General features: G+C 42.8%; 2 protein-coding genes across 2 annotated transcripts in view; one reads left to right on the plus strand and one right to left on the minus strand.

Annotated features, from left to right (window-relative positions):
• LRTM1 (leucine rich repeats and transmembrane domains 1) overlaps positions 1 to 10,277 on the plus strand; it is a 255,931-nt gene extending 245,654 nt beyond the window's left edge. Inside the window, exons 2-3 of the mRNA XM_073574155.1 lie at positions 716 to 1,312; positions 9,121 to 10,277. Coding sequence (XP_073430256.1) covers positions 742 to 1,312; positions 9,121 to 9,569 — 1,020 coding nt within the window. The 5' untranslated portion in view covers positions 716 to 741 and the 3' untranslated portion in view covers positions 9,570 to 10,277. The remainder of the gene's footprint in view (positions 1 to 715; positions 1,313 to 9,120) is intronic.
• The window catches only part of CACNA2D3 (calcium voltage-gated channel auxiliary subunit alpha2delta 3), a 1,008,555-nt gene that overhangs the window by 241,356 nt on the left and 748,285 nt on the right, over positions 1 to 18,914 (minus strand). The window lies entirely within an intron of this gene.

An 18,914-nucleotide genomic window follows, 5' to 3' on the forward strand; every position in this document is an offset into this window, starting at 1 on the left:
TATTCACACGTTGTGTTTTTATCTTTTTTCTGCCATATGCAATATGTACAATTTTTTGCAATGTTTTAAGTTTGTTTTCCATATAAAAAGTGCTGCAAAAATGCTAAAAGTATTGACGTGCAGCATCTTGACAAAAAAGCAGCAGGGTTGACAATTTGCATTGAAAAAAACAAAATCAGCGTGTGTATAAGATTTCAGAAATCTCATTGATTATACCAGTACAGGAAAACGATGATTATTTTATTTACCAAGTAAGCAGCGTAAAAAAAAAAAAAAAACGCAACGAAAACACTGCAAAAATGCCACTTGTGAACATACCCTTGGATTTGGAACAGTAATATCATTGATGCAACCAAGGGTCCGGTAGATAAGGCGGCCACATCCAGCTTCAAATTAGCAAGCAGCATCTGTCACAGGCACTACGGGGCCCATCTACTGTTCTAGCACAGGAGCCCTCCTCTGTCTGTGTCTGACACTGCCATAGACTTGTTATAGTGTCAACATCTACTAACGACACCATACTTCTAATACTAGGGCCAACCACATACTTGTCTGTTTATCTGACAGCTATTTACTCCGGCCTTTCCCCATTATACGCATGCACGCTCGGCTTGGCTGAGTGTGCGTGTGTTCTTAAGAGGGAGAGAGGTGTAAACTGCTGCTGGTCCCATTTTCATTAAAGTTCAGTCACATTCTATGTTTTTATTTTTTTTAGGTGGACTGCTATTTGCTTCATGTGTCATGATGATATTCCATGCATCCTGGGGATGTCCTGAGGTCTGCAATTGTCAGCCATCTTCAAGGACAGTTGACTGTAGCTACAGAGGACTATTGGATGTCCCGAGTCTTTTGCCATCACAAACTCAAGTCCTCTACTTGCAGGGAAACCAGATTCGAATTATCAACCATACGTCTTTCATTAACGTCCTTGGTCTGAGAGTATTAGACTTGTCTAACAACTCCATTTCGAGAGTGCCACCGTATACCTTCCACTATCTACGTTTCCTGCAGGTCTTGAATCTGACCAACAACTTCATCCATTATCTGGAAGGTCAGGTTTTCACACCTCTACTTGCCCTGAAGGAACTGGACCTGTCGTTTAACAACATCAGCATTTTGCCGGAAACCTTAGGAAACAGCACTCGAAACCTTACCTTTCTCGGACTGAAAAATAACCATCTACAAACAGTTGACAGGATGGTCTTGGAGACATTGACAAACCTTAAAATATTGCTTGCAAAATCGAACCCTTGGCAATGCAGCTGCCCAGTTCTGGGTCTTAAACTTTGGCTGGAGAACTTTTTATACAAAGGTCAGTAGATTAAAAAAAGCAAAACACATAGCTGATACTAGTAACACAATGGAAAATGTAATAGAACAGTCCTCACAGTCCTTTCACATGTAGTCTGTCCTAATAATACAAAAATGTTATTACTGTCATCGCCGGAGGTCAATTTAAGAGTGAGAAAAGGGGTTTTAGCTAAAATCCACTTCCTTCATTTTACACATGATTGTAAATGATCTGTTACTGTATACAGATGTCAGAGTGTAAGGAACAGTAGTCTCAAATTCTGCAAACATCATATTTTCACAGCTCATCAGCCCAATACTTAATTGCATTTCTCAATATTTTTTTCTAAGATTGAATTACTTCTATTATTTCGCATGGTATGTTTAAACACCAGTCTGTTACAGATATTTGTTTCTTGTGGCTTGAGTCCAAAAAAATAAACCTTCAGGATATGGGAATAACTAAATCTAAATCAGAATGCAATAATATTCAGCCCAATTATACATATATTAGCACATGGCCAGTAACTAACTGGACATATTATACATATATTAGCACATATATATACAATATATATATATATAATTATGTCAAAGTCACTGGTAAATTACTGGAGGGGAGATATGTGTCACTACGGTTAATTGCGTCAGGGATATAAAGCCAGAGTATTTTCCTCCAGCACACTAAAGTTCGAGGCTTAAAATAAAGTTGCATAAATGGGCAGGTTTTATGTGGACAGTCATAGAACGGGTTGGGGAATGTCCACCTTATCTCCACCTGCAGAGCCGGCCACCGTGACAGGACCTGTGTGATGTCACAATCATGTGGTCAGTCACATGATGGAGGAGTCACATGTTCTGGGGCTTAAGTTCTTGGCTTCCGAAGGCTGCAGTGTTCAGTGTGTGCCTGGAGAGGAAGCAGTCCAGGAAAGTGTATGTTAAAACCCAAACCGTTTGTGTTCTGCTAGCCGTGAGCGGGAGGAACCCTACTCAGAAGGATTGTGTTTTTCTGCTACCATTTTGTTTTGTTTTCCTGTTTTGCCCAAAGGGCTATATTTGCTTTATAACACCTTGGTTTATGCTGCCTACGATAAACCAAAGGAAGTTCTGAAAGCCACAGTGTACCTGTGTCTATCTCCACATGCAGCTGAGTGAGCCAATCTACCACTATATATATATATATATATATATATATATATATATACATGCAAAACAATATATATGTATGTAGAGAAGATAAATAGGTTCGCTCTGACTGTGGTGAAAAGTAGGTGCCCAGAAGTAAGACGAAGTCTTCAAATAAATACCAAAAACTTTGGCACTCAGATGATTGCCAATGAAGATAGTAGATTTCTTAAAGTTAAACCCATCCGTGTAAGACAGAATAAGCCAACGTTTCGGCCATGTAGGGCCTTTATCCAAGGTATATGTGTACAGGAAATGGTCAGAGTTTCCTGCTAAGCCGTGCGGATCTAGTTGTGCCACGTCCACAAATGGTGCTGGTCAGTCTTCAGCAAGAAATGACTTGCCGGATCGCTCCAGTGTTTGCTGGGCAAGCCATATTGGAGGAACTACTGGTTTTCCATAAAGACACCAGCTGAATATGGAGGCTTACAGTCAATGCTCTATAGAGCTGGCCTCTGTAAGTCGTCTGCCCAAAATAATTTAAGGCAAAGAACCATCGTGGGAAAACAAATTAACTGCATTGCACTGACATCTTTTCTCGCTTGAAAACAAAATATCAGACATTTTGAAATGCAAATATGCCCCATCTCTCTTCACCTAATATCTGCCATCAAGAAAGTGTTGATTTGCTGCCACTGCCCTTTTGCACTTTACATGGTCAGCTTGTCTCATTGAAATCTCCAAAATTCGCTTCTATAGACCCATGGTTAAAGGAAATTGTCACCAATCTTTTTCTACCTAATCTGAGAGCAGCATAATGTAGTGGCATAGAAACTGTGATTTGTCACTTACTGGGCTGCTTGTGGTAGTTTTGATGCAATCACCTTTATCAGCAGGAGATTATCAGTAGAGGACTAGCAAACCTCCTGCTAGGTAACCAAATCACACTCCCACCACTGATTGGAAGCTTTCTGCCCATGCAAAGGATACACAAAAATCTGCCAATCAGTGGTGTGGGCGGAGTTATATAGAGATCACCATTCAGAAAACTGTTAGATCAAAACTGCAGCAAGCAGCCCAGTAAGTGACACATTGCTGAAATCAAGGTTTTGTCACTACACCATGGTGCTCTCAGTTGGGGTAGCAAAAATTTGGTGACAGATTTCCTTTAAGGCTTTGAATAGGAGTTAGCCAATCATTCCCAGTATAAAGCAGAATCGCTATATTGGACTACTCTTTAAGAACAGTATACTACAATCTTTGCTCTTATATTAATGGATTCCCCAGGTAGTGTTTGTCTCCTCCTTCACACCCTTTCTTAACCTTTTCGGCCAATGTAGTTTTTAGATTGTCATACTTCATATGCAAAGGTTAAGAAGCCAATCAGGTCCTGATCTACTTTCTCTGATGGCCCCATTGTAACAACATTAATTATCTGTTATGTTCATCCTTGCTCAACACATAGCAGCGAGCATTTTATTAGAGAATCCATCGACTTTTGCCAGAATTTATTCAATTTTCGATTGTTCGCTTCTCCTGCTTTTGACATTACAACCACGCGGCTAATATCTTTTGTCAGGACGCTGTCTCTGGATAGTACGCAATGTGTGCCGAATCCGCTCTAGAAGACAATCTGTAACTTGACAGTACAAATGGCAGAGGCTTCGAAAAGGCTGGATGACCGCTCTTAGGGAATTGTTAGGACCTCCGATGTTGTGTAACTACACGAATCAGAAGACATCCAGGCTCCCCGTCAGACATTCTCATGCTTCATATTAACATTCATAAGGATTATTAATGCATTTTAGATTTTACTTCTTCCAGCGAGAAGCAGTTCTCTTCATTTGTCTATACGTACGCCTCAGCTTGAGTCCACATGTCCTAAAGTCTGGTCAAACTATTGCACAATGGAAGTAGCTATCATCTGCCTCTAAGCAGATGACTAGTCATCTATCTGCTTCAATACGCCATGTAAATCTACTTAGTATGAATAGAAGCTTCCCTAGAAACCCTCCGGGGCCCAAATTTTCAATTTAATCTTGAAACACTGTACTACAAAGTACTACGCTAGTATACGGTCTTATGTTTGTGCTTAAAGGACCAGTGACATATGCAAGTGATGTATGTCAATGCCAAACTTTAAGAAACCCCAAGAACAGATAATCCCAACAGATATTTCCATGTGTATGAGCACATTGCATAATAGCTCAAAACAATATGATCCTTCATTCAATTTCGACCAGACATGCATTGGGCTCACCAGAGAAAAATAAGTCTTAGGGTTCGTTATGCAGGTCTTTTTTAATCGTATTGCGTGCTGCGATGTTACCAATGTCTTCACGTGATCAGCCATGAAGATTAACAGTTGTTTTATGCAATATAGGAGTTATCCAATCTGTAAAACATTTTTACAAACAGCTGTAAATTTTGTAAAACAGAAATTATGCTTACAGTCTCTCATCTTTCTCAACCGGATTCAGACTAAAGTTCGTCATAGTCTTCATAGTTTACTTCTACTTTCCCAACTAGATCTACACTAATGTTAACAGGGTCTTCTCAGATTACTTCTTCTTTGCCAACCAGATCCAGAATAATGCTTAGATGGTCTCCCAGCTTACATTTTCATTTCCTAACTAGACCCAGACTAATGCTTATGGTCTTCCTTATTTACACTTTTTTCCCACCCAGATCCAAACTCTTGTTCACATAGTCTTCTGAGTTTACGTCTACTTTCTCAACTAGATCCACAATAATGTTAACAGAGTCTTCCCAGTTTACTTCTTCTTTTGCCAACCAGATCCAGACTAATGCTTAAATGGTCTTCCTGACTCATACCTCATCTTCTTTTTCCACCCAGATCCAAACTACTGTTCACGTAGTCTTCTAAGTTTTCATCTACTTTCCCAATGAGATCCACACTAATGTTAACAGTCTTCCCAGTTTACTTCTTCTTTGTCAGCCAGATCCAGAATAATGTGTAGATTGTCTTCCCAATTTACCTCTTTATTTCCTAACCAGTTTCAGTCTAATGCTCATCTGGTCTTCCTGGTTTACGTCTTAATTTCCTAACTAGATCCAAACTAATGCTTAAACGGTCTTTCCAGTCTTTGCTTCTAATTGACCATCACATGACTTGTGGATCCTCAATGCCCATTTGCCTTAACACTGGTATCATGACTCCATTATTCGTGATACCAGTGGTTTGATGCATGACCAATAAGGACAAGGTCACTGATTGGTTGCAGGAGACATGTGCTAGTTGCTTGTAAACCAAAAACAGGTACACCGCCAGTAAAGACAGCAATTAATTTGCAGGAGAATAAGCGATAGTTTCTTTTGAGTTTTGAAACATTGGCTGACCACTTTCACAGTGAAAAGGGTTCTAAACCCCATGCTATTAAGGTGAAAATCTGAGTACATTGGGATGATCCTTTGGTCTACCAGTTTGACCATGCATCCCTTCCAGACTAATTTCACTGACACCGTATGAGAGTCCGCTCAATGAGCCAGAATGGAGAGTCCTTGCTCCCTTGTCAAGAAGACCTATACTCTCTCTGCATTATATGGACGTCCATTGATCGAAGTGGCCATCATGTACTTCTACAACACTTTCCCTGGCACAAATATGGTGAGCGGACTACAAAGTATGTCCTACGAGGAACGGTTAAAGGATCTGGGAATATTTAGCTTGCAAAAAAGAATGCTAAGAAGAGACTTAATAGCTGTCTACAAGTATCTGAAGGGATGTCACAGTGTAGGGCAGGGGTGGGAACCTCAGGCCCCAAATGGCCCTTAATGACCTTTTATCCAGCCCCCAGGCAGATTCTCAGGGACTGCAGAGCTTTGGCAGGGAGTTGTATTTTGATTGCCACCAGCTCATTAATTTCTTCTTGCTCTGTTAGCACACACGCAGTGTTCACTACTGAACACTGAAGGGCATGCAATGAAAGATTACGTCCTGCCACCAGTGCCAGAGTCAGGATGTACTTTGTGGGTGGAGTTTGTACGGCCCCCGAAGGATGGTCTAAATATCCAAATGGCCCTTGGCAGAAAAAAGATTCCACTCCCCTGGTGTAGAGGGATCATCCTTATTCTCATTCGCACATGGAAGCAAAAGAAGCAATGGAATGAAACTGAAAGGGAGAAGAAACAGATTAAATATTAGAAAAAAAAATTTTGACAGTGAGGGGGAATCATGAGTGGAACAGGCTGCCATGAGAAGTGGTGAGTTCTCCTTCAATGGAAGTCTTCAAATAGAGGCTGGACAGACATCTGTCTGAGATGGTTTAGTGAGTCCTGCATTGAGCAGGGGGTTGGACCAGATGACCCAGGAGGTCCCTTCCAACTCTAACATTCTATGATTCTACGAGTCCATGATTCTATGAAATATAAGAGTGGACACAGCCTCACTCGATGCAATAAATTATGCTTGACGACTTCATTACCAAAGACATTGTCATGATGATAAAACCCTTTTAACTTTTTTCTTTTAAAGTAGTTTTTAGTGAAATTGCAAATTCCCAAAAAGATTTTGTAAACTCTAAAAATGAAATAAATACAACCTGAAAGAAACCGTCTGTAAATGTAGAAACAGATTTACATTATTTTTTTTTACTTCTATAGATTTTTTCAACCATTTTCTATTCGGTACTTTTCACAATTGACATTTTTTTTGTGGTGCCGCTACACCGGGTCAATAAAATTGAGTTGTTTTAATATTATATTTTTTAAAAGCTCAGATCACAAATTGCAGCATAAAACCTACAAAACCAAGCCAGTTACTCAGAGGCTTTTGGCAGTAGCTGCCTTTATTTTCTCTGGAGGTTCTGTCCATAAATAAAAGCTGCATAAAAAAAAAAAAAGAAACAGTGATCCAAATGTATTTCATGATCCAAAAATCCGTAGAAAAATGCACAGCACGAAGTCCAAATAGGATGTCTGCCTAAAATATTTCTTCTTTATGCCAGGTAACAGATTATGGGCTATATCTCTGTGTCAAATAACCCATTATCTGATCCTTTTCATATGCGGAGACATGCAGGGGTTTAAATCCTTACAGGTCGCCAATGCTTAAAAGATCTATAATTATGTAGACTTGGAATTATGAGAAAAACAAATGCTAGCATCATCATCGCCATAATCCTGGATTTAGTAAATGTTACATCAACAGAACGAAAATTATTAGCATTGTAAGCTTCATTTTCTACACGGGATGTTGATTGCCATGAAATATTCTTTACACTCCTCAGCTATTTCTCAAAAATAAAATATGTAAAATCTACTATATAATCATCTAATTCTGTCTGTCTGTCTGCAACGGAAATCCTGCGTCGCTGATTGGTCACAGCTGGCCGGGCGCGACCAATCAGCGACAGGCGCAGTCCGGCCGCAAATTGGCACGGCATTCGAACGACGCACGCTACAGCTACCGTCGGGAGATCTGTGGCGCTAGCCGCTGATCTCCCGACGGTTGCCGCGGGTCATCTCCTGTCGCACGGTGGTCAGCGGCGATGCAGCCGGGAGATGACCGGCGCAGTGCTCAATTTTCAGATGGTACCCAGGGTCCGGAGGAGAGGAGACTCTCCTCCAGGCCCTGGGTACCATAAACCTGTAAAAAATAGAATTAAAATAAAAAATAGTGATATACTCACCTTCCAACAGCCCCCGATCTCCTCTCCACGCTCCTGGCATCTTCCGGTCCCACTCCCAGTAATGCTTTGTGCGAAAGGCCGCTGATGACGTCGTGCTCTCGCGAGAGTGATATCTTTTCTGGTCCTTCGCACTAAGCATTACTGGGACTGGAAGATGGCGGGAGCGTGGAGAGGAGATCGGGGGCTGTCGGAAGGTGAGTAAAACCCCTGCTGGCCATATTCTAGAATAGCTGATGTGCTAGAATCGGGCCACCATCTAGTTTTAAATAAATAAAATAAATTTATGTATAAAATTAAAATAGCACGTCCATGCATGATATGAACATACAATTTATTCCAAAGAACATTGTGCAATTCTTCATTTCTCCTGTGGAGGTGCTGTAGGTGAATTCAACAACACTTACTGCTAGTTACCCCTCCATGATTGATGGTGGTTCCACAAGTGGGATTTCCACAACCTGCTCATCGTCCTAAAACTTCTCATCTACTGAAAAAATTAGTAGCGAAAAAAATCCATGAATATTTTTTTGAAAACTTGTCTGAAATGACTCATCATATTTTAAATCTTGAAGGAGTAAGATACTGGAAAAAAAACTTATAGGATTCAATAGGTTCCTGATGTAACTTAATGTGACTTGTCCATGCCGACTAGACGTGCATGGCCTCAGTCAATACAAGTCACTTGAACGAGGCCGAACACGTCTAGAATTAATGTGGCTGGAAGTATGCAAATCGCAGAGGATTCTAACAGTGCGCACTGTGCGCTATGTGAGGATTCACAAGTCTGCAGTCACATAACTGAAAATAAAGATTAAACAACAACCACAAGATGGATTTCATCAACCAAGGCATCATTTTAATCAGTATAACGGCGCCAATCTGACACTGTCTGTAGGTTACTCAGCCCAATCCTGCTGATAGGTTCCCTTTAATGTAAGCTTTAAGTAATGACATCATTAAGTAAATAAATCCTTCTTCATATAGCCTTATTAAAACCTTTAACCCTCTATGTATCCTTTTATTGACTTGTTTTTACTATTTTGTTCTTTTTTAGGTGGTATTATTGATGAGCTGATCTGCGCCAGCCCAGAGAACCGCAAAGGAAAAGATCTTCTCAAAATCCCATTTGAGCTGTTTAAAAGTTGTCCTTTATTCCTCACTTCATTCCCAATGTCCAATATTCACCAACACAGCTCAGAACACAGGAATAATGGAAGACATGGATATCATGGGGAACATATGGATGGGAGTCATCATGAATGTGAACCGAAGCCAAAGCCTAGGCCGGCCAACTTGAGGCATGCCATAGCTACTGTGGTTATCACCGGTGTTGTTTGTGGAATTGTATGTCTGATGATGTTGGCAGCTGCAGTATATGGATGCGCCTATGCAGCGATTATGGCAAAATATCATAAGGAACTCAAGGAAGTGGAACGTATGGCTTCTACCACTGAACATGGGAGTCCAGAAGAGAAAGAACCTCTCGATAGCTCATTAGCATGAGCGGCACATTATTTACTACTACTTATTGTAGAACTGAACACTTTTTACACATACAGTATTTATCCCATGACTTTTGTAGTTTATTCTAATTTCTATTACTCTTTTAACCATTTTAAGACTCTTTTAACTCTTTTCATTCTTCGAAGACATAAGTAGACTTACCCATCCAAAAATGGGAGAGTGGAAGAGCCATTAAACATTTTTTCTGACTCGGACACAACTGTTTTATTAGTTGAACTAATTCAAATCATTAAATTCTAACCGATCGGTTCTCCTGTTACGTATTGTCTGGCCCTCAAATGGCTTTTTCTAAAATGCAAAGACCTATGTAATTATGTTTGTAATCAATGTTGATTTTTTTAACATTATGTTGTTTTTTAGGTGTGACATGTTCTGTTAATTAATGTATTAATATATATATTTATTACAGCCTGAGGTCTGTTTTTCTGACGCAGACCTCCAAAATGTTTCCCGCTACAGTCACCACTAAGGGAAGCGGCTCGTGCTGCAGACTGCTTACAGCTTGAGCTAAATTATATGACAGTAATAACCAGTTGTAGACCGGACCATTTTCCCACATTCATAACCTGGAACATTTTAATTCTTTTGTATATTCTGTCTTAAGAGCTCTCAATTTTTTCTCACTTTGATATTCAAATAAGTGTTGCCTCTTTATTTTATGACAAAAAAGGACTCATTTTATCTCATTTTTATATAGTTTTTTTTCTGCCGATATTGGCGGATTCATATAAAGAAAAAGAGGAAGTGTGTGCCTATTTTTCCTTAGGACCACTAAAATACATTTTACATGGTGCTCCCTTTTTGTTGTAATTGCTTTTATACATTTTTTTATGCGGTCATTTTGATTGGGGGTGGCTATTTCTCTGCTTTTTTATCTATTATTTTTTTTATTTTGTGTCAAACTTTATGCTGCACATATGGTCCTAAAAGACTTTTGGAGGCAATCCAAAATTTAAATGCATTTGTATTTGTTGCTGATTTCCCCTGAAACTGGAGCAGGCATATTAGCCCATTCACAGGGGAAATTGAGTCTCCTGCCTTCGATGCTGCGCTGATCTGGGTCTGCTCAGGTCAAGCACCTGATGAACACATGAACTCTTGGGAAAGATGAGGAAATGTAGGAAACGCTGTTATTGCTTCCTAATAGTAATGAGTGAACGTACTCAGATAAGATGTTATCTGAGCATGCTCTGGTGCTAACCGAGTGTCTTCAGCGTCTTGAAAATTTTGTTGGACCCGGGGCAGCATGTTTCATGGGTGTTCGACAGCCATAACACATGCAGGGATTGCCTAATAAATAGTAAATCTCAGCATGTGTTACAGCTGTCGAACAGCTGCGAGACATGCAGCCGTGGGGACACGAACATATTTTTCGAGCACGCAGAAAACACTCGGTTAGCACCCGAGCATGCTCAGATAACACCTTATCCCAGCACGTTTGATCACTATATCCTCCACTCTGACGGCTGCCCACTCCTGCAGCTGTTCCAAACCATCATCCAAGAGTCATATGTGGGTCAGTCCAATGTTTTAAGTCATTGGCTGGTCCACGCCACAAGGGGTTAAACTTTTATGTGCCCTATAGTGGTGACTGTAGGCAACTAGAATATTTTACTTTAACAGTTTATGCAGTGATCGAAATAAATAAAGGAATGACTTAGCACAACAATTAGGACCTATTTACATTTAATATAATATCGCCGCATGCGGACGCATCCGCATACAACTAATGTCCCTGCATTCCCAATCTTAAAGATAGGTACACAGGGAAATGAAGGATGCATACAGAAGTAGGCGGAGCATAGGCGGAGCTTCAGGGAGGAAGAAAAGAGGAAGTAGGCAGCCATCCGCAGCCCTCCTGAACGCAAATGTGAACCGAGCCTTAACAAAAAAACGATGGGAGGTTTCAGCTCTGAAGCTTGAAGAGCTGTTAATTCAGCACTAGATTGTATTACAGGCTGTGATTCACTAATGCACAATATTTATGAAATTACCAAACATTTTCTTTACATCAATTTGTAAATGATAAAATAATAATAAATAATAAAATGTTCAAACGTAACAAATGCTGATATTTTAGGCTGAGATTGGGAAGTTTCTGCTTCACTGTTTCAAAGCCTCATTGCCCTCGTCTGCTGTAGGCACAATGTCAGTCCTACTTGGACCAGTTTCACCTTCCATAGCTTCATATTGGCCTATGGGGCTGCTGAGTTTGGACCAGGATGCCTTCGCTGATCCGGACATCACAGTCCATGCCTGGACAATAAATGCCTGATGTATCAAACCAGCATACGGTTGAGTGTTGCATCTTCCTTCTTGCCTCCAAAATTGCACACACCATGGCACCTAATGGTCATATGATTTGCTTTGAAAATCCATGCCGTAGGGCATGTCGATGGAGATTTGGTAACATAGAAAGTCACATCATGAGTGATCACTTATGTCTTTAACTTCACAATTGACAATAAATAGTTTGATCAGTGATACTTTTTTTTCCAGAAATAGTGCCACTTTTGTCTATGGTCTTTAGGGGTATTACAGCTGACCTCCACACACGCTTGAATTGGGACGATCTACAATGTGGAGCCTATGTGAAAGCACATGGATGACAACGTGGAGCCTATGTGAAAGCACATGGATGACAACGTGGAGCCTATGTGAAAGCACATGGATGACAACGTGGAGCCTTTATGAAGGCACATGGATGACAATGTGGAGCCTATGTGAAGGCACATGGATGACAACGTGGAGCCTATGTGAAAGCACATGGATGACAATGTGGAGCCTATGTGAAAGCACATGGATGACAACGTGGAGCCTTTATGAAGGCACATGGATGACAATGTGGAGCCTATGTGAAGGCACATGGATGACAACGTGGAGCCTATGTGAAAGCACATGGATGACAATGTGGAGCCTATGTGAAAGCACATGGATGACAACGTGGAGCCTATGTGAAAGCACATGGATGACTGTCATGCTCGCCATGTCTGTTATGTCCACCATGTCTGTTTTGCCTCATGACCCCTGGAGTGGTGTGCACGCACATCTCATGTCTGCTATCCTGCATGTTCCCTAGAGCAGTGTGCACACTCATCTCATGACTGTTGGGCTGCAAGATGCCTGCATTTCTGCTTTGCCTTCTGTGATCATCTCTTCATGTCTGAAACCCCTGATCATGTGACCTTTCCTGGGTTCCAGCATTGTCTGGTTCTGCAATCATCTCTGCATGTCTGAAACCTCTGATCATGTGACCTTTCCTAGGGTCCAGCATTGTCTGGTTCTGCAATCATCTCTGCATGTCTGGAATCCCTGGTCATGTGTCTGCTCTCTGTGATCCTGGAGGAACTGAACTGGAAGTTCTCCCCTGGTTCTGACCCGGAAGTGGAGGTGCTAATGCCCTATATCAGACCGCCCCGCCCTATGCTCAGGGCCCGAGTATTGTGTTGCTTCCCTGCATGGCTGCTTGGTCTGCTGGGTCACTCCCTCTATTCTGTGCCCTTGCACTCTGCCCTGTCGTGCGCCTCTGCACACGCTTCATGCTCGTACTCCGTCTCTTGTCCCATGCCTTGTCTAGTGTTTTTCCTTCGTGCCATGTTTTGTCTCTGCTCTGCTTTGCCTCGTAGTCCTTCCTCTGTCTTTGCTTGCTCTGCCTCGCTCTCTCCTATGGTGCTGTGTAGTGCTCCCTGGCACACGCACCATTCCTCCTCTCTTACCTTTTGTGCTCTTTTCCATGTCTCGTCCCAAGGCTCTGCCTTGGCCCGGCTCTGGGCTTCGGCCTACGCTCCGCTGCTAGACTCTGTCCTATTGTGCTCTCTTGCACGTTTCTAGGCTAGTCCCAAGGCTCTGCCTTGGCCCGGCTCTGGGCTTCAGCCTACGCTCCGCTGCTAGCTCTGTCCTTGCTCTGACCTGATTCTGTGTTTCTGCCTATGCTTCCCTTCCTGGTTCCGTACTCTGCCTAAGCTCTGTCTTGTTTCTCGTCTTGCTTTTCCTTGTTGCTTCATGTGCTCTTTGCATGCGCCTGGCCTTTCTAGCCTCCTGTTTGTGCCTCAGCCGTGCCCGCCTGCTTGTTCCTCAGCCGTGTTCATCAGTCAGTGACAGCTGTGTCGCCTGCCATGCCTCAGCCAGGTTCGCTGGAGTCTTTCCCGTCTGTCAGTGCCGCAGCCCGATCAGCAAACCAGTGCCCCAGCCGTGCTCTCTGTTCTCCCTTGCACCTCACGCTGTTTCTGCACTGCGCTCTATGTGCTCTCTAAAGCATGCGCAGGCCCTCGCCTGCCCCGTGGCATAACTCCCCTTGCTTCTGTAAAAGTACGCGCAGGTTTTGCCATGTACCCTGTCGTGCCCTCTTGCACGCACAGGTCCTAACCCTGTCCTTAAACCCCGACCCTGGCGTGCTTCTCTGCACGCGCAGGACTCTGCCTCGCCTGATCCTGGCGTGCCTCTCTGCACGCGCAGGACTCTGCCTCGCCTGACCCTGGCGTGCCTCTCTGCACGCACAGGACTTTGCCTCGCCTGACCCTGGCGTGCCTCTCTGCATGCGTAGGACTCTGCCTTGAACCTGACCCTGGCGTGCCCTCTGCACGCGCAGGACTCTGCCTCGAACCTTGATCCTGGTGTGCCTCTCTGCACGTGCAGGACTCTGCCTTGAACCTGACCCTGGCATGCCTCTCTTCATGCGCAGGACTCTGCTTTGAACTCTGACCTTGGCATGTCTCTATTCACACACCTTGTTTGTATGATTGTACCTGTCCTTGGCGTGCCCTCTGCATGTGCAGGCCTCCGTCCTTGAATCTGACCCTGGCGTGTCTCCTAGCACGCACCCTGCCTCGTATCCTGGTTTGCCTGCTGGATTCCCAAAACTTGCCGACCGCTGACAGAGGTCCGGTACAAGATGTCCGCAGCCTGATGCCTGGATCCTGTCGGTCGTTGCCAGATGTCCGGAGTCTGATGCCATCGCACCCTGCCTTGGACCTTGGCGTGTCTCCTTGCACGCACTCTGCCGTGGACTCTGGCGTGTCTACTAGCACGCACCTTGTCTTGGACTCTAGCATGTCCTAGCACGCATCCTTCCTAGGAACTCTGGAGTGACCCCTAACACGTACCCTGCTCCCTGCCCTGGACCCTGGTATGTTTTCTGCACGTGTTATGTCTGGAACATTTGGCGTGCCCTTGCACGCACCTTGCCGTGTTTCACCGTTTGTGCCCTGCATCTGATTCCGTTTATGCCTTGCACCTGAATAAAGTGTGTAACCACGTTTGCTGAAGAAACCCTGTGACTTCACTTTATGTTTTGTATCCTGTCCGTCCTGATGCCAGACACTCAATGGTGTCTCCCTGAGCCGGCCGTCTGGTCCAGCTGCTGTGGTGGCTCACCCCCTTGGTCTTGCCCCTGACACTCCATGTATAGGAGGTGGGTTCTCACTAAGTCAGCTCGCCCTAGGTGGGTGGGTGCCATGGTCCAGAGGGTCCACTCTAAAAAGGAAAACGACTCAGCGTAAGCTGACGCTCATCACAATGACAATGTGGAGCCTATGTGAAAGCACATGGATGACAACGTGGAGCCTATGTGAAAGCACATGGATGACAACGTGGAGCCTATGTGAAAGCACATGGATGACAACGTGGAGCCTATGTGAAAGCACATGGATGACAATGTGGAGCCTATGTGAAAGCACATGGATGACAACGTGGAGCCTATGTGAAAGCACATGGATGACAACGTGGAGCCTATGTGAAAGCACATGGATGACAACGTGGAGCCTATGTGAAAACACATGGATGACAATGTGGAGCCTATGTGAAAGCACATGGATGACAACGTGGAGCCTATGTGAAAGCACATGGATGACAACGTGGAGCCTATGTGAAAGCACATGGATGACAACGTGGAGCCTATGTGAAAACACATGGATGACAGCGTGGAGCCTATGTGAAAGCACATGGATGACAACGTGGAGCCTATGTGAAAGCACATGGATGACAACGTGGAGCCTATGTGAAAGCACATGGATGACAACGTGGAGCCTATGTGAAAGCACATGGATGACAATGTGGAGCCTATGTGAAAGCACATGGATGACAACGTGAAGCCTATGTGAAAGCACATGGATGACAATGTGGAGCCTATGTGAAAGCACATGGATGACAATGTGGAGCCTATGTGAAAGCACATGGATGACAACGTGGAGCCTATGTGAAGGCACATGGATGACAACGTGGAACCTATGTGAAAACACATGGATGACAGCGTGGAGCCTATGTGAAAGCACATGGATGACATGTGGGTCTGCACTTCCAAATAAGCTTTGTGTGCATGTCTCCTTGTTCTAGTTCAGCTTTTGCAAATTATCCAAGGAAAACTTAAATAAAATAAAAAAAATTGAAAAAAAAAATAAAATAAAAATCAAAAATCGGATCAGTGATTTGAGTATAACAGTAAATTTAAATGCACTAGTTGGGAATTTTAAGTGAAACTTAACACTTCACAATATTAGTGTGCTGTAAGCCCCATCTACAGGCACAGAGAGAAGGATCTGAACACTTATCTCTGCAGAATAAAGCCTCCTTAAGACTTTGGATCCATACCACAGGGCGCGCTGAGCGCTCCACCTGCACAGTATGTACCGTGCACCCATCCACAACTGACTATGATTAATGACCTCTGGATACACTGTCAGACTGAGGAACTCAGCTGTGCACCACACAAAGAAGTGAAGTTGCTCCAGATCAATGGCTCAGCTAACTCATTCCAAACACTTCAGACAGATGCCACCATCATCCACAGTAAGGAGTTTAAACAGATCTACACAAGGTCAAAGGAAGATGCTGGTATCCTGTCTGCTTCCTAAATGTATCCCCTACAAAGTAGTTGTTAAAGGTCTGTATGGCAACATTTGTCATTGTTCTGTATTTTCTAATTCTACCAAGCAATCATGCAATACTTTAGACCTGATGTGAGCTAATTTGAGGTGGGACGTGAGGGACATGTACAGTGCTGCAACTTTCTTTTTTGCTCCAATGCATGTAAAAGAAACTTTGAATCTTGATACAAAATTACATATAAAGCAGGTAAGGTTTCTGCAATCCCTATGCAGGTTCACGCATCGGCAAAAAACGTGTGACCCTGCAGTCACAGTTATCAAGGTTTATTTTGTGCACCACTCCACACTTCGTGCTAACTTAGTAGAAACCTCCACAAGGTTGTAAAGCTGCTGTCAATTGCCAAAATTCTAGGCACCAAAAATCCTCCTTCACAAAAACTTTATTGACCCCAGTGTACACATAAGAGAAAAATCATGCAAAAATAAAATGTTGATGTTTCAGCCAAGCAGGGACTTTATCAAGTGACTAAAAAAGTGTACATCCTCAGTGCCTTGAAATTCTGGAATCGATTCTGCAGTCACCTTCATGTTCACTAGAGATGAGCAAATTGATGCCAAATTTTTAGGAATTTGCTAAACCGAGAGAATCATCTAAAAATCGTCACTAGCGTTTTACACATGACAGATGATTGTATTAGCCAGAGAGCAATTGGTAGGAGGATAGTAATTGTAGTCTGTACTCTCAAAGCATTTCAAAGTTGGACCAACTTCTAGTTGGACCAACTTCTTCATCAGGAGAACCACAGGATTGTGGGTCTCCTGATGAAGAAGTCGGTCCAACATCAAAACACGTTGAGAACAAGCCGAATGTTCTTATTCATATCTCATCCTTTGGATTTCTCAAATATAGCACAGCAGCACAGACTTCAACTCCTATCCTCCACCAATTGCTCTATCCGGCTTGATCTCCCGACCTGAGGGTCCTGCAGCAGCTATCATACCTTAATTCCTCAGTTGTGGGTTAAACAGTCTCAAAAGGTGAGAAATTCCTATATTCCTCACCTAAACCAATTTTTCCACCAGATAAGACTCTCTTGCACTTGGTGTCTCCCCCTTTTTTCTTTATTAGCCAGAGATTAAATATATGACCCCAGGCGTGGCCAGTGGAGCTTCACCAAAATACCTTAAAGCTATTATATCATGTGGTATAGCATAGCCATTCAGGAGAAACTAACATAACCAGTATAAAAGCTTAGGCAGGGAATGCAGCAGCCATTTGGTGGTGATTCTAAATTGTGGGAAGAAGCCAGAGCTTACAGCTTAGTCATATAGGAAATGAAAGACATAAACCACAGAACATATTTTACAGATGAACACCCACAGACCAACGCTACCTACTAATGTTATAATAACTAAAATGTATACTAGCCCACATAAAAGGAAGGGAGTCCGACATCGGCGTACTATTATGCAGAAAGTAGTATAATCGAACAATTCTTGGTTTAATAAAAAATCAGATAATACAACAATCTCATTACTCCTCGATCCGGATGACAATGAAGTCAATGTCAAAAATTCCTGTCCAGCTGCCATGAAATGACACATACAGATTATATGGTTTGGATTTTCGCCTAATGCCCCTGTCATATTCATAGAAATGACCTTCAAATAATTATTGCAGATCTTCATGTTAATAGAATCTCCATCTAGTACTTCGCTTTCTAAATACTTCCACCGTAGAGCACCTTGAGGAAAGGGTAGCTTGAAAACGCTTTGCTATCTTTTTATAGCCTTCTCCTGCTTTGTGGGCCTCCACCATTGTCAGAGTGGTAGGCAGCTGCTTTGATCCCATGGTGGCTGCTGTTTTTTGGCACAAGGTTAGAGGAGGCTGGGTTTTTATAAAGCTGAGAAATTTGCATCACCTGGCTTTTCCCAACGATGATAATGAACAAGCCATAAACTTAACAGGCTAATCAAGGTCTGAAACCTTGGTCAAAGTTATCGGAGCACACAAATCTCCATGGGTGCCCAAACTTATGCCTTGGCCTATTTTCCTTCTTTTAATTTTTGAAAATGTAAAAAATGACTATATATATTTTTTTGCCTAAAATAAATAGGTAATGTGTCACCTTTAACTTTAGGCCTTTTATAGATCATTTCATCTTTAACTTGATTAACTGTTCACAGTAACAGTTATTTTGACCAGGGGTGCCCAAACTTTTTTACATGCCACTGTATTAGATGGTTGTCAGGCAAACAATGCTTTGGCCAATCATTAGCAAACGAGCGCTCGTTCAGCCAAGTGCCCATGTGTTCTCTATGAGAAAGCCATTGACAGACATTTCTGCCTCATCGGCTAATTTCCGGGAGATCTAAGCATTTGGCAGTACAAAATCGAAAATTCTAAGCTGGCACCTCCATACACCTTAGCGTGTCGGCGGGATTGGCCAACGTTAGTCTAAAATGTATGGGGTCCTTTAGACTCTACTTATATACGTTGTCA

Source organism: Dendrobates tinctorius, unplaced genomic scaffold (assembly GCF_039654945.1).
Source record: "Dendrobates tinctorius isolate UK_male_01 unplaced genomic scaffold, ASM3965494v1 ptg000038l, whole genome shotgun sequence".
NCBI classification, from domain to species: Eukaryota; Metazoa; Chordata; class Amphibia; order Anura; family Dendrobatidae; genus Dendrobates; species Dendrobates tinctorius.